Genomic DNA, 15,842 nt, shown 5'->3' on the forward strand with positions numbered 1-15,842 from the left:
ACCCAGGACCTCACGGGCAGTAAGCACGCACTGAACCACTGAGCTATAAGCCTCTCCCAATCCCTTTGCAGTTTTGACATTTTTTGGTTTTAAGACATTTATCTCACTGCTTTCAGGAAATCTTTACGAAAATCTATCTAATCAGGAATTTAGTTGAGTCTAGTACCTGAGAATGTGCTTTACTAAGATAACTGTTTTTGAATTCATCAGTGACAACAGGACAACCCCGCCAATCAATGAGAATGACAGTGGCAGTCCTTCTCAAAAATCCACAAGGACGGTATGAGGCCAAGTGCCCATCTACCACGGGTCTGCGCACATGCCTGGCCATGATTTTGGAGGTCCCTGAAGAACAGAAATGGCCCTAATCACATTTCACCCTTCCTCTCTTCTATCTTTATTCCGCACATATTGTTTCACCTTTCTTCCTCCTCTACTCTGCATGTTTACCAGGATTTATTAAAAATGTGTTAGAGAACCACTTTATTTGCTTATGGCCCATGTTAACCCCTTGGTGGAGGCGCATCGGGGCAGTCTGCGGTCTCAACTAAGGTCACTTCTGCGCCTGCAGCCAGCGGGCGGCGCAGCTGGGGCTGACTCACGTGTCTGTTGCTTGGCGCTGGCTCTAGGTGGATCCCCATCTCTTCAGCAAGCGAGCCCGGCCTTCTTCATAGGGGGGAGGAAGACTTCCCAACAGCAAGACGCTTTTCATGAGTCCATGTACGGGAGGACTGCACAAAGGACCACAAAGACAATGAGTTACTCATCACTTACTTACTGAGGGCTATGACTGTCATCAAACACACATGATACTCAAAACTTGAGACAGCATTCCTATCACACACCTACTCTTCTTCATGAGTTGTTAACCCTCTGTTCTTTAGATCAGCATTTTCCATAGGATATTAAGAAGTTTGGTAGGGAGTATCTTTGAAATAATCATTGATTTTTTACCCCCACATATTTCTTGCCTCTATCTTTCTCCGTCTTAAGCTGTCTTAAGAGACACATCATTTCCTCAGAGAACAGAAGCTACAGAAGAATATGAGGAATAACAGAGCTGTTTGTTGCCTATGAGTTTTAAACATTCAGTTTTGTAGGAAACAAAAACAATCCACGGCATAAAGATTTAGGTGGAAATCTCATGGGGAAAGCCCAAAACAACGAGATGTATAGGACATGTGCACCATTTCCTGCATAGAAAACAAGAGGAATCAGGAAGCCCTCACAGAACTGCTAAATCGCATCTCTAAGACCGAGCCTGGTAGAGTCACACAGAACTTCTTGCGCCTCAGCAGGGAACAGATCAGTGAAATGATTCCATCACTCTGAGTATAGTAGGGAAGGAATAAAGTCACTGGATCTGATGAGACAGCTCTCAGCAACAGCTGTGCAGGCCGGCTCCCCAGGACCACACAGCAACTAGCACAGCTCAGCAGGTGCCCAGTGTATGCAGATGACACAGAGGGCCAGGGAAGCGTCATTCCACGTTCCACCACCATCGAACTCCTTGGCAGTAGAAGACTGCAAAACACAGACACACTCATGGGGAAAATGGAGAGACCTTGCACTGCTACCAATTTGGGAACAAAGAATTAGGCTGTAAATCACGTAAGTTATTTAAAATTATACACCAGTACCCATCTTACATATATCAGTTTGTAGACAGACTGGCCCAAGTATATGGAATTCGTGATCCATGCCTTATTTTCCTAGAAAGGGTTCCATGGTCAAATAGGTTTGAGAAATGCTATTTTCCTTTTGGACATCAAAATGCCCATTAATATACTAATGTCTTAAAGAATCACAGTAAAGAAACCCAGTACTTTCCCCGTTGATTTGACCTGGGAGATTCTTTTGAAGAAACTCTGTTGATGAATGGTCCTGGGAACACATAGTAGTAAACACTGCTCTCAATTTATCTTAAGTCATGGAGTTTACTCTTTCACTCACCTGCTCAAAAACCTTCAGTGAGTTTCCATGGATCTTTAGGTTTTTTTTTTTTTCACGAAGATTTCTTTTTTAAGAGCCTTCACAAAAAACATGGCTGGACAACGCACCTGTCAGTTGTTGAGCCAAGACATGCAAAAGTCCCTCAAATTTGAGAAGGAGATAGAACAGTAGATACAGAAAAGCTGAAATTCCCCTAATTTGTCCAATGCAACGCCTACAGGACATTCTTGCCATGGGAAAATGGCTAAGAAATGTTCGTTTCACCCTCAGGATACTCAAGCACATCATTGAGAAAGTCAACTTCCTACTTTTTAGAAAAGACGGTTGGAACTGATAAGCTGTAAAAGGACCAAACTGTCTAACCTAGAATGAATACAAGGCAGTTAGACTTCCTGGTATCTGTCTTTATCACTGCTGGTAAGATCTGTGTCATCTTCAATCAACCTGCACTTAGTGGTGTAAATAAGGTGAAGTATTTTCAAAGGTAAAGCAAAGATACTGAGGATGAAAAGCTTATTTTATTTATTCCAGAAAGAAAGCTACTCATAGGCTATCTTTATTTGAGAAAACTAATTCTCTCCATGGTCATTAGTTACTGTGATATATTGAATGGAATATATTCCATTCAACATACACATATTTATAGGCTACAAAATATACATTACACATAAATACACGTATTTACACACTCAATTTTACATTCCATAAAAGCAACCTCAAAGAATCTGAAGGACAGAGTATACAGTTGTACAAAAAGCCACCTTTCAGAACACATTAGGCGATGTCTTTCCTGTCTCTCTGTAACTCCTATGCTAGCCAAACGAGCCACTAAGCACCCTAAAGATCTGTAACGAAGGGTGCCTCTCTTTGCTACTTTTATGCTTTTCATGTCCACAGCATAATCGGTGCTAGGAAGAAACTGATTTTTTTGGCCTTGGACCTAAATGTCACTATGCATTTGGTTGGCTTAGCCTTTCCAAAACATAAAATCCCTTTGTCACGTCAAAGAAACTACTAGAAAACAAAATTGTCAAAGGAGAGTTATAATTTCCTACAATGGAAAAAAGAACCCACCTTGTGAGAATGGGAGTTTTTCCAAATTATAAAGGAGTCAGATCACCGGGGGGAACGGCGGGAGGCACGGGCACCAGCCCGCTCCGGCCCCGCAGGGCGCGGGCGACTCCGAGAGTCCGGGCGCGGGGCGGGCTCGGCGGCGGCCCGAGCGCCACGGAGGCTTCCGCGCCCGTCGCCGGAGCGCCCAAGCGGCGGGGGCACAACTTTGGGGCCGCGGGAGGGGTGGGGAGCGACAAGGGCTCCGGGGTGCTCAGGGTGGGGAGCGACAAGGGCTCCGGGGTGCTCACCGCGCCCACAGCCGTGGCCCCCGGCGCCCAGACTGCCGGCGCCGGCCCTCCCCGCCCCGCAGAGGCCCGCGCGGCCTCCCTCCCCCGCGGGGACCCGGGGCGGCAGCCGCCGCAACCCCCGTCCTTCCCGCGCCCCGCGCCCCGCGCCCCGCCGCCGCCGCCGCCGCCCGCACTCACCTCAGGGGCGCAACCGGCACAGCCGGCCGTCGGCCTCGTTCCCGCCGAAGCGTCTCGGTGCGGTACTCCCTGCGTGGGCGGGCTGTTCCCCGGCGGTCGCAGGGGGTTCAGGGGTGGGGGGGGCGGGGAACGGCCGTCACTTCAGCAACGAACCGAAGCGCCGCCTCGTGGCATTTTCCACAGGCCGGCGACACCGCAGCCGCCTTGGGTCCGCACAGCCTCCTGCCGGCCGCAGCTCTTGCTGTCTCGCCGAGCCGACAAGCCTCCGCGGACAGAGGAGCGAGCGGCCGCGCGGGTCGGAGGCCTGACGGAGTGTGCGCAGACTCGTTCCTGTGGACTGCGCGCATGCGCACCAGCGGGGCGGGACCCGCGGCCGCTGCGTGGGGGCGGGACCCGCGGCCGCTGCGTGGGGGTCGGCCCCGCCCAGGGGCGCTGGTGCGGCTCAGCCAATCGCGAGCGCCGGGTACCTCAGCGCGGGCGCTTTGAATGGTTCGCGGGCCCTTTGAATGGTTCGCGGCCGCCTGAGGCAGCGGCAGCTGGGCACGCCGCTGCTGTTTTGGGAGTTTTCTGAGATCGGGAGGGGAACCCTCCCCTCATCCTTTCGCCGGAGCCCCACCCTCGCCAGGCCGCGGGACTGGCGAAAAAGAAACAGCTGGGAAAGTAAAACAACGCTGACTTCAGGTAACAGTTACCTCTTTGGATGGGAGGAAGGGAATGGGATAAAGGGAAGGTGAAAAAGAAACTTAAAGCATTTGTATATTATTTGATTTCTTAAAAGAAAGATTTTTAAATGCTAACATTTTGCCACAATGCTTAAGTTTTTTAAAGAAATAAAATGTTAATATGTAATTTTATTACATAAAAACCCAAAATACATTCATGCATTCACAGATATGCATATTTTATATCTAAATGTAAAAAACATTATTCAATGAATAAATTTATAGAAATTTTCTTTATCATTGAACTTTATTCTTTTCCTTAACTTACGGTTACTTCAGGTACTTCAGGGCTCCAGAGCTTGCCAGGGGATGCACATGTCCAAGAAGGCCAGTCCCCAGGAGGGAAGCAGGATGGAGCCCCAGGTGCAGGTAGGTCACGGCAGGATGGGGGTGCTGGGGATGGTCGAAGGCAGGCAGGGAGGCTCGAGGTCGGGCAATGGGGAGGGAAGCATCGGGGTGTATGTGGGGCACAGGTAGGCCAAGACAGGATGGAGTGAGGGGCGCTGTGTGGTACCCAAGTAGGAAGGGAGGGGAGGGGTGCTTCAGGAGCCAGGGTCGGGGTACCCCATCCCCCCACCTCCTGCCACCTCCCAAAGCAGCAGCTGAGTCCCTCCTGAGCTCCCTGTCGGACAGGCCCAGCTTTGGCATCTGCATCCTTGCCCCAAGTTGCTACACAGCTCCCCTCATCTGGATCCCCCTGCCCACTTTTCTTCCCCGCCAGCGACCTGTGCTCAAAGGCCCCGCTGGCTGGGACACCAGACCCAGTGCACCGTCCCAGGGACACCAGGGGGATTCCCTTGTTCTGCTGCCCGGACACCTGACACTCTGTCCATTTTCTGGTCCCTTCCACACCCACTTGTCAGCTGAGGCCTCTGTCCTGGGTCTCAGCCCTTCTGGAGAAAGCCAGGAGGCCAAGGGAACCAGTGGCCCAGAGCCAGATGCAGGGGGTACCCATCTGACTCCCTGCTTCAGATGGGAAATGAAGAGCCGTGCTATAGAGTGACAAAACAGGCCCCAGGTGAAGTTCAAAACCTGATGTTCATAGCCCTGTGCTTTGGCTCCAGTGGCACCAGCTGGCTCAGGACTCCTCACCACTTCCCCCAACCAGAGGGTCCTGGGTGTTTTCTGAGTCTCCGTGAGCCTGGGTCTCTTAACCAGACAAGTAGAGGTTCCTTTTTCCCTTCTACATATGTAGACACGTAATACATTCCTGGGACGATGGTGCAGGATTTCTATCAGCTGCAGACAGAGCATCGCGTCTCTGAAGGCTGGCCCGATCCTGCCTGAGCCCAGAGCCCACCCATCAGCCAGGGTTTGGGGGTGTCAGCCCCCACGGTACCCTGCAATCTGGGGAAACTTGTACGTGTGGCTTGTCTCTGAATCACCAATCTGCTTTGGTCCAGACCTGTCTCTACAGTTTAGAATTAGTTATTGCTTCTAGTGACAGAAGATATTGGAAGCCCTGGTGGCTTTGGAGTCAGATAAACATGGCAGGCTCAGGGTGGCTGGGTCTGGGGGTCCACCCTGCAGGACACAGGCCCCGGAGTGGACCGGCCCAGGGTCAGGGTCCATGGAAGCATTTAGAAGTTCGAGGCTGTCCTCTACTCTACTGAGGCTGGAGCACAAGAGGCATGCAAGGGTCTCGAGGGGACACACGGAAGGGGTCGTTCCAAAGGGCAGCAGCCTCGGCAAGCAGGGTGTGATGCGTTGGGAACCTCACACACCGGCTACGGTGGGCTGTGCACACAGGCGGTCGTGCCTGTCTTCGTTTTGGTCAGAAGGAAACAGGCAGCACCTGTAAGCGATGCACTATTTACAGAGCATCTTAAATAATTTAGAGAGACTCCTACTTAGAAGGCGCTAACATTTGTACACGAGTATTGTACAAGGTTAAAAATAACTGAGGCAGTATCATACAGTGTAATCACAAATAAAAAGGAAGTTGTTGATCAAACCCCAAGGAACGTTATGGCTGAACGGGGCCCCTGTGCCCGCAGGAAGCAGGTAGGGTTTGGAACTGCTGATGATGGAGGAGGTGCTGCTCACAAAGGGGAACCTCGCTGTCTCAGCACAGCCGAGGCCCCGGTGGCTTCCCGCGGCCGCGGTGACAGCTGGCCACACGTTCCATGGCTTTGCCAACACTCATAGGGGGTCCCACGGCTCTGCGGACCTGAGGTCCCGACACGGCCAGGCTGGGCTCTCGCCCAGAGGCTCAGGGTCCATCTCACTCGTGTCGACGCAAATTCAGCGCCTGTGGGAGTGGGATGTGGGAGTGCCGATCGCTTCCTCACTGGCTGATGGCTGGGGCGCCCTAACCTTAGACTGCCTGTGGCCCCTCAGCTTTAAACAGCAACCTCATGCTTTGAATCTTCCTGACCGCCCCGCCTGCCTTGTCCACTTCTAAGGGGCCACGTGGACACACCAAGCCAACCCAGATGGCCCAGGATCCCCTCCCCAGCTTGTGGCCTGAGCCCTGGTTCCCTTTGCACAGTCCCCTTTGCCATGTGACAGAGCATATTCATAGGGTTGTGAGCCACTGGGCTGTCCCCTCACCCTGCCTGAGGTGGAGGCTCGGCCATGAGGTGCCGGCAGGTGCAAGTGCGCACACCTCCACGGGCCAGCGCTCACTGGGCTCCAGAGACGGCTTGGTTTTCCCTGAAGGAACTGGGCCCTGTCTGTAAGGAGGGTAGGGAAATCCGGCCACCCATCCAGGGAACATCTGAGAAAAGAACCCTCTGTCACTCGCCTGCCCACACACGGCAGGGTGGCTGACCCTGCTGGCTGCCTCTACACAGCAAAAAGTCACATGCCCACGATGGGGGCAGCCCAGGGGACACTGCTAGCCACCCCCATGGGGCTCCGTGCAGAGTGAACTCCTGTTCCAATACTGAAAAGTCGGCCCTTGAGGAGGAGTGAGATGTGGGACCCCCAGGCCCACTGGCTCTACCGAGCAGGGCTCCCCTGCAAGCCACAGACCCCTCCCTGTCGCTCAGAGCTGAGGGTCTCTGGACGGCCATTCCCCCACTGACTTGCCTGTCCAGAGCCTTCAGTCTGGTTTCAAGCTGTCCTCTCTTCCTGCAGTCGAGAGCTGAGGTCCCCATGTCCAGCTATTTCTGGCCAGTGCCTTCCCATTTGCCCCCCCAGACCCCTGCCCCCAACAGCACATCCTAGCACAGCCTCATTCTTCATCTCCATGGCGACTGCAGCGAAGCGCAGGTAGGAGATTCCCAGACTCACACAGAATTACTTGCAGTCACTTTCCCTGTAAATTAGAGCAGGGACCTCTGTATTTACAACCATCAGCGAACTCCAAAATACCATGTCCAGGGCCTGGTTCTGCCAGAGAAATGCCTTCCATCCAGGAAGATTTCCCATGGTCGTGAGGTTCACTTGTTTTCAAAATCAACAAAGTCCTGCGCTGTTGTTCAGTGAACAGAAACCCAAGACGCCACTGCAGAGAGGTAAGAAATGACACCGACCACCTTCTCTCCTTTGAACAAACACAGTGACGTGGGCAGAAAAGGGAATGTCCGGATTTGACGGGAGCTGATGCGCTCAGGAGGGGCAGGTGGAGAACGCACAGGCGGAACAGGAAGTGTGCTGGTCACCGTACAGAGATGTGGCTGCAGGGCCCCCAAGAATTCCAGGAGACCCAAGTCTGGCTCTTAGTGAAAAACCAACCTTGAAGAAAGCCAGAGGGCACCACCCTCCGTGCAGTGGTACAGGGCTTCTCAATTCTCCCCAAGCTGTCCGTCTAGGTCTGTCCAGCTCTGGCCCAGCTGAGATAGCCCTGACTCCCACTCTGGGCTCTGCAGGCCGCTGCCCAGGGCTGGAGCTGCCCCCAGGGACACAGCTGGGCTGATGCTGACCCATCTCGGGGCACACTCAAGGTGGGTCCCCCTGTCAACCTGCCAGTCTGACCTCCAGGGCTCTCCCCGCAGCCTGCAGCCCTGGTGGATGTTCTGAAGGTCCCGATGCCCAGTACTGACCCGGCCAACCTCCCTCTGGCACCGAGGAGAGGATGGAACAGGCAGCCGCCAGGAAAGCCTTGGCGTCCGTGCGGCCAGGGCTGTCCCCTCACTGGAGTCGCTGCCCAGCTGCTTGGGGCCGTGCCTGGACAGTGACTCTTCTCCAGCCTGGCCACTGGCCCCTGGCCCTGCTCTGCTGCCCGGGCTGGTCCCTGCAGGAGCCTGAGGCCCCTGAAGCCCTGAGCATTTGTGCCCTGTGTCCCCAGTAGCCTGTCTGGGCTCCACTAAGCCTCCTTCCCAACTGCTCCAGGGGGCAAGTGCTGACCTGGGGAACAGGGGGTGAACCCCGAGCCCTGCAGAGCCCCCATCCCGGCTCTGACTGAGAGGCTGGCCGCAGGGGGCACTGGGGGGTGGGCCATGGCCAGTCTGCTCTGGAAGCCACCTCTTCCATAAAGACACATTTTCTGCTCTGAGTTCATGGACCTGGTTTGGGAGCCGTTTCCGTCGGTCCTGCCTTCCAGGAAGTATGTCAGCATCTCGCCCTTGCCCTTGACGCTGGCTTTGCCTCGGCACACGAAGTGGTATGCGCCCCGCCGCAGCAGCCGGTGAACTTCCTCGGTCACCTGCAGCAGAGACATGCGGGCATCACTCTTGGTCAGTGGGGAGCCCACAGAGGGGTCCCTCCTCCACCTGCACGGCCCACCCTGATCACCCAGCCCCTGGCCTCCCTAGCCCGGCCTGGGAGCCGGGTTCTCTGCTCCTCCTGTGGTGACTCTGCTCACTCTGTGAGAAGGGCGTTATCCCACAAAGAGAGCAGGGGACTCAAGAGGGGCCTAACCAGCCCCAGACAAGCAGGCGAGGATAGTGTTCCCCATGGATGATGGGTGGGCTGGAAGGGGACAGGGTGTGAGTTCCGTGGTCACCCCATGCTCCAGCCAGATGTGCAGACATCGAGCTCCAGCTGTGGACAGACAGGAGCAGGCCCGGCTCTCTGCAGGGCTCTCAGCACCTGCAGTAACCTCGGACAACTTCGAGGGTCGGGGACTGGCAGGAAGGGGCCAGCACCAGGCTGGTATCCCTGTGGCTGGCACAGAGCCCTCAGGACCCAGGTGGGGTTCCCAGGCTCCTGGGGCTTCTGTGGGCCCAAAAGTGGGGCCACCAGCACAGACAGGGCAGTAGGCACATTCCCCTAGTGACAACGGGACATGACTTAACTCCCTCAATTCTTGGGTTCCCGCACAATGTTAGCTAGAATTCCTGCCTCACAAAGTTAGAAAAAAGAAAAAAAGATGATAGAGGAGAAAGCGCTTTCTAATAAGGTTCTTTAAGCAGAAGAGGACAAGTAACTTGGTTCCTCCTCACCTTACACTGAAGAAGGAGACCACCTCCCTCCTGATCCCCCTGGGTGCTGCTCTGAAACCCCCCCCAGCCTCCCCCACCCCATGTCATCTCTGGGATCTTTAGTTAAAATGACTCAGCCCATCCAGGGCCCAGGGTCTCAGGTTCCCACGGTCAGTCCCTGGCAGAGCTGGGCAGAGGACTGCTCTCTCCCCTGCCCGATGGGCTGGAACCTGGCCTTTCTCCCGCTTGGCTCTCGCACTCACTAACCATCGGCCTGCTTCTGGCATGCACAGCATCTAATTCCCTCTCTGGACAATGAGTACCCCACACAAGGGGTCTGGTCTGTCTCACCACGTCTTACCAGGGCTCCGTATTCATAAGTGCTTGTTGAATGAAAGAAGGAAGGAAGGAAGGAAGGAAGGAAGGAAGGAAGGAAGGAAGGAAGGAAGGAAGGAAGGCGGGCGGGCAACCAAGGCCTGCACAAAAGTGTTCATCCAGGGAAGCACAGAAATCACACATGACCACAGAAAATCAGAACCTGCCCAGCTCCCTGGACAGTGAAATCCGTCGACAGCTCTAAAAGCCCCTGGGGAGAAACAAACAAAACTGGCTGATCCAGTGTTGACAGGAGGGGATGCAACTGTGTCTGCTTGACCTATAGGAGGCGGCCCAGGGTGCTACTAGTGCCCTTAATTAACGACCTCTGCCAATTTCTGCAGCTGCTCCTCAGCGAGGCCCTGGCTGGTGCTGGCACGGAGGGGCTGGGGGCTGCCTGGCGTCTGCAGAAAGTCCCCTGGGGAGGAACCAGATGCCACCATCCACCCACCCAGACAGAGAAGGGGAGGTGGACGCCTGAGGCCTGGACCCTTGCCGGATGGGCTCCATCTCTTAGCCTTGGGAGCTGGTCAGGTGGTCCACCCCACACCTGGTAAATGAGAAGGATGCTGTCCGCTGACAAGAAGAGTAACTTGGTCAGCCTGACGGTGGCTATCACAGTCACGGAGACTCAGATGGTCAAGAAAAAGGGGGAGTGCTTAAACTCCCCAGGGCGCTGGCTGGCGGGTGGCCCCAAAGGCCCCGGTCTAAAGCCACACGACGGTGAGAGCCTCACTCAGGTCCCCCGCAGGGCACGCTCAGTGCACCCTAAAGTCCTTCATGGAACTCAGCCATGGAACCATGGCTGGCTGGTTCCCGGGGGAGACATCGAGGTCACCGAGGTCACCACTCAGATGTGGCCTCTTAAGATTCAAGGTGGAAAAATGGATCGTGATCAAAGGCTCCGTTTTGCTCTTTCCTTTCACAACCGAACCCACATCCATCTGTTCAGAGACTTGTGCTCCGGAGACCCCGCCGTCCTGCTTGAGCCCCGATACACACTGACAAGCCGACAAAACCTCTGAGTCTGATCCTGACCCTGAGCTTTTTCTTTCACTGTTTTCACTTGTTTTATGAAGAAAGGTAATAAAGAATCCAAAACATTGTGCAAAGAAATGCTGGAGGTGAGGATGACCCACTGCCACACACAGTAAAGCCGAGGTCTGACAGCAGGTGGGGACGGGCCAGGGGGTCCTTCCGGGCCACCTGGGAGCTCGGGCTGCAAGCTGTCCCCGTATGCCCCTCAGCCTTGAGATTCCAGCCAGGAAGTCCCAGGCTGTGAATCAGGACAGTGCGTGCTGTTACCAGGGTGAGTCCTGGCGAGTGCCTAGGTCAGGAGCTCAGAGACACAAGGGCCTCAAGAGGCCACAAAGGCATCCCCCAGAATGTCCGATTCTTAGCCATCTGCGTGAGGGTCCCTGCGTCAAGGCAGAGTCGAACTGGGAACGCTCCCTAGAGTTCTCTATGAGGCCTGGCCGGCAGGGGAGGACCCACCCCACAGCCATGTCAAGCTCACTCTGCGTGAGAACACATGCTGGGCCCCCTGAAGGCATTTCCAGGGAAGCATCTGCTTGGTCCCCAAGTGGACGGCCGAGGTGGAATCTGGGCATCGTCGTGGTCAGCCTTCCCTTGGCTGCCTTACTCCTTGGAAAGTGGGGACCCGAGATGTCCCTGGGACTTCAGTCTGCACAGAACCCTCGCCTGCCTCTCCTGAGAGAGGAGACACGGGTGGGAGGGAGTCTCCTTTTTTGGATTTTTGACACAGAAGAAAGAAGCTTCCACCAGAGGGCTGAGGAATGAGAATTCCGGCAGGCGATGTATAATTGACATTATTTTCAGGAAAAAGTAAGATGCCTCTTTACAAACCTTTAACATTAAAATCCCAGTCTCTCACTCCCTTTTTCAAGGGAAGAAGCAAAGGTTTAATGTGGGCCAGCACAGGGAAGGGGCTCTCTCCTGTACTATGACCAGGAACCCCTAAAAGAACCACACAACAGGGGAGCATAAGTGTTTCTCCCTCAAAACAGCAGGCAGGAGCCCGATGGGCCGAAAGCGCCTTCAGCGAAGAGGGCGGTCATGTGGCCAGGCCGGGGGCAGGGACTGCTGGTCTCACCCAGGCTGACAAATGTCAGCAGAGCCCCGCTCTTGTCCTGCCCTGTCCCAGGTGCATGGGTGCTGACACTCAAACCAAATGGAGGAAGGTGAGGGGCCTGGTCTGCAAAAATCTTGCTTGATGCAGGCCCTCCCGGGAGGTCCATGCAGAGGGACCACGGAACCAAGACACAGCACTGCCCTGTGGGAGCCCAGACGCGGACATCGCCAGGCAGCAGCTGGGGGAGGCAGGATGGTGTGAGGGAGGCCATGTGATGGCAAACAGCCCTCAAAAGAGGCTGAGGGAACAGGGGCGATTCTGAGCAGAGGAGTGGCCGACTCAATCTGACTCCTGAAACTTAGAAACGTGACATTGGCTCTGGACGTGGCCAGGCTGGAGAGTGGGTGGGGCTCCCGCCAGGTCTCCCCTGGGACATGACCAGCTCTTAGGGAAGGCTGCAAGGAACAGGGGTGAAAGATCCTGTTAGGAAAGGAACACGGTGACCTGGGATCGACAGCCATACAACAACATGCATGCCCTTAGCACTACCGAGCCGGGCACTTAAAACTGCCCAAGATGGTCAATTTTATGTTATGTGTGTTTCACCACCTTAAGGGAAGCTTAAGAAAAAGAACCACAGATGCTGCACGGAGATCCCACCTACGTTCTGAGCAGCAAGAGAGCGCCATAAGGATTTTGGTCTGCTGGTCGTTCAAGCTGATGGATCCAAGGGACCCACCAAGGTACCTGACCAAGAGTTAGTGCCCAGCAAATGCCAGGTGGGGCCACCGGAATCATACAGGCACAAGGTGGGAGAGCCCCAGGCTCGCAACCTTCTCATTGGAACCACATCCTGCAGGGGGCTGCACCCCAGTGTCTTTGTCAAAACCCGGAATGAATGCACATCTCACAGGGTTTGCAGAGGACCAAGTGCAACTCTGTGCATCAGCAAAATGACCAGCGCTAACTGGCTGCAACGTGGTGACAGCCATTGGGCGCACAGTTCTCTGTCACTGCCCCAAGGCCAGGCCACAGCAGGAAGGCAGCAGCCCTGCTTGTCAAGTGCTGCACTCTCTGCCCTGTCCCCCGGGGTCCCCAGAGAACAGCCACAGCCACACCCAGGGGACAGGCTCCTTCCCTCTGAGGCTCCCAGAGGCCTGCAGTATCCAGGCTTGAGCTGACTCACACTTGCTTGTTCTAAAGGAAATTCAGAGAGTGGAACCACACTCCCACCTACCCATGAAGAGCAGGGGCCACTGTCCTCGAAACCTTCAGATGGCTCCCCGCTGGGGTCATAGCACCAGGGTCTCATCCCAGGTCAGGTGGCCCCACAGCCCTCTGCCCTTTGAATGGTGAAGAAGCCCCTTTCCTTCTAGGAGTGGTCACTCACTGTCCCCAACTGTCCCGGTCACTCACCACCCTGACTCTCCGCATGGCCACACAGGGACCAATCCCCAAGGCCGCAGAAACAATGAGCCCCCATCAGCGTACCTTCATGCAGCTTCGTGTCCCCACCCAGAAGAGGCAAACGAGGAAGGGAGGATGCAGGCTGCAGAGCTGGGTGGCTGGCCCGCGCCTGACCCTTGCCTCTCCTGCCTCAGTCTCCCGCCTGCAGGAATGGGCACCTGCGCCTTGGGGACTCTGAATGCACTGACCTGGATCCTGCCCTGGACCCCGGTGCTGTCCATCTGACTGGCCACGTTGACTGTGTTTCCCCAAATGTCGTACTGGGGCCTGCGAGCTCCAATCACTCCGGCCACCACGGGGCCAACGTTGATGCCTGGAAAACAGCCCCGGTGTGGTGTTAGTGTGGAGGTTTTGGAGGGGAGGCCATGGATAACTGGGGTCACTAAGTGCAAACACCTCCCTAAAGCAGGGACCCCACAGCATCACTGAGCAGCTGCTCCCAGCCCCTGCTTGCACCCCACATCGCCAGGATGCAGTCCTGATCCCCAGAAAAAGTCCCATTTCCTGGAACAGCATCCTCAGGCCAAGTCCTGCTGCTAAGGCGGCTGACCTTTCAGTCTGTAGAGCCACAGTGTGTGTCCCTCCCACCCCAGCTCCCTCTTTCAGAAAGGACAGTAGCTCCTGACTGTTTCCCTGGGTGGGATCCCTCGGCTCCTCCGGGTGTGGGGCCCAGAACGAAGTATTTCAGGATGCTCTGAAGGAGAGCAGAGGCCCCCTTCTCTTTATGTGATTCGGGGTCCACCCGGCCTGGGGAGTGACACAGGCCCGGGTGCCCCAGCTGTGTCTGGGCCGACTCCAGGTCATATCTTCTGATTCTGTCCTCAGGCATTGATTTTTCTGAGCTCAGCCAAGCGTGTTAATAACATTTCAGATACTGGCCTAGTCGATTCCCCAAAGCCTGGGCAGGCAGTGCTAGCATCCGCGGGAGAAGGTGGGGGAAGCGGGCAGAACTGGACAGTGTGAGCTGGGAGTGCTCAGCTTTGGGCCAGGTGGATGTGGGACCTCGAGGAAGAGCCCCAAAGGGCCCACTTCCCAGATGGCAAGTGGGACACAGAGAGCCACCCTCTACCAACCCGGATGCCCCAGTCCACGTGAACGAGATGGAGCCAGGATCCAGTCTCATGTGACCAGCCATCCAGGCACAGAGGGCACTGGCTGGTGGATTCTCAGTGGGAGAGTAAACAATAGAATTTCCCTGATGGACACTTGGATCTGTTCCCTGTCACACCAGTACATCTATTAATCCGAGCTCGCAGCCCGGGAGAACTGACCGCTAGGGGTGAGGCGCAGAGGGCACCCTGCCCCCACCTCCAGCCTGTCCCTCAGGCCAGGCACCAGGTCTAAGTTAGCGCTTGTGCTTAAGCACATCAGAACTCCACCCACTCTGATGGACACCTGCTGCCCCCCTCACACTCAAACCCAGCGGTCAGTCCTGCTCTTAAGGCCACTAGATGTGTGAATTGTAAAACAGCCAGAAATGTCCAGTTCGACTATGTCATGACTAGCAGGAAAGAGTCTCTCTAACATTCACAATCTCCTGAGATAGATAAAAAAAATTCAATTTCTGACATAAGAAACAACACATTCAAGTAATACATGGTGGGAAGGCCAATCATCTCACAGATCTTAAACCCTTACAGACAAACTGTGCATCCTTTGGTCCATCATGCTGGACATTACTAAACCAATTTAATCAGGATGTTTTCATTTTCTTTTATCACACAAAGAGACTTTTCAGAACAAGGTTAGGGTACATGAGAAGGTGACTGAGTGTTGGCCTGACTGTTGATGGAACAGCCTGGAAGAGATGAAGAAACAGCAAGTCACCTGAGACACTTAGAAATTTTTCCTTGTGGCCTGGTATCACTAGGATTTTGCTGCCAGTCTTTGAGGTGTTAAAATAAACCTATTATCAAATGACTTATGCTTATCTTGCTTGTTTATTAAAAGGCAATCAGAAAATCTTTTCCTTATTACTATCAAGTGTAGCAGTTCACATAAAGAGACCAAATTCCTTTATGTGAAATGATAGGACTAATGAAAGATTTTAGCCCAAATAATGTTGCCCAGATAGTAATGGTTAGTAGAAAAACTCAAAGTCTGTGGTAAAAGATTTCCTAAGATAATATTTAAAATAACATCTTTGGAAATCAACTAAATCAAACTATAAAAGCCCCAATTCTCAAAAAGTTGTTTTTTTTCCCCCCACATATTTCTGGTGTCTGTCCCCTGGTGGATGAGGCTGCACTATAGGCTTATGCAGGTTTCCTGGCAGGAGGAGTCGGTGCCTGCCCACTGCTGGGTGAAGCTTGGTCCTGGACCTCTGGTGGATGGGGCCATGTCTAGAGGCATTTGTAGCTCAGGTAGTCTGCTGATGGGCAGGGCT

At 54.4% G+C, this 15,842-nt stretch overlaps 1 protein-coding gene and 1 long non-coding RNA gene across 13 annotated transcripts in view; both read right to left on the reverse strand.

Moving 5' to 3' along the window:
• Positions 1-3,816, reverse strand: part of LOC116153393 (uncharacterized) — a 41,456-nt gene extending 37,640 nt beyond the window's left edge. For all 12 annotated transcript variants that reach the window (XR_010380829.1, XR_010380828.1, XR_010380827.1 and 9 more), the window contains exons 1-2: positions 3,492-3,816; positions 603-731 (exon numbers count right to left, since the gene is read on the reverse strand). This is a non-coding gene — a long non-coding RNA (uncharacterized LOC116153393). The remainder of the gene's footprint in view (positions 1-602; positions 732-3,491) is intronic.
• A 4,649-nt stretch (positions 3,817-8,465) lies between these two features.
• LOC135321359 (adenylate cyclase type 1-like) overlaps positions 8,466-15,842 on the reverse strand; it is an 82,955-nt gene continuing 75,578 nt past the window's right edge. The window contains exons 3-4 of the mRNA XM_064486355.1: positions 13,645-13,769; positions 8,466-8,804 (exon numbers count right to left, since the gene is read on the reverse strand). Coding sequence (XP_064342425.1) covers positions 8,466-8,804; positions 13,645-13,769 — 464 coding nt within the window. The remainder of the gene's footprint in view (positions 8,805-13,644; positions 13,770-15,842) is intronic.

This window comes from Camelus dromedarius, chromosome 5 (genome assembly GCF_036321535.1).
Source record: "Camelus dromedarius isolate mCamDro1 chromosome 5, mCamDro1.pat, whole genome shotgun sequence".
NCBI lineage: Eukaryota > Metazoa > Chordata > Mammalia > Artiodactyla > Camelidae > Camelus > Camelus dromedarius.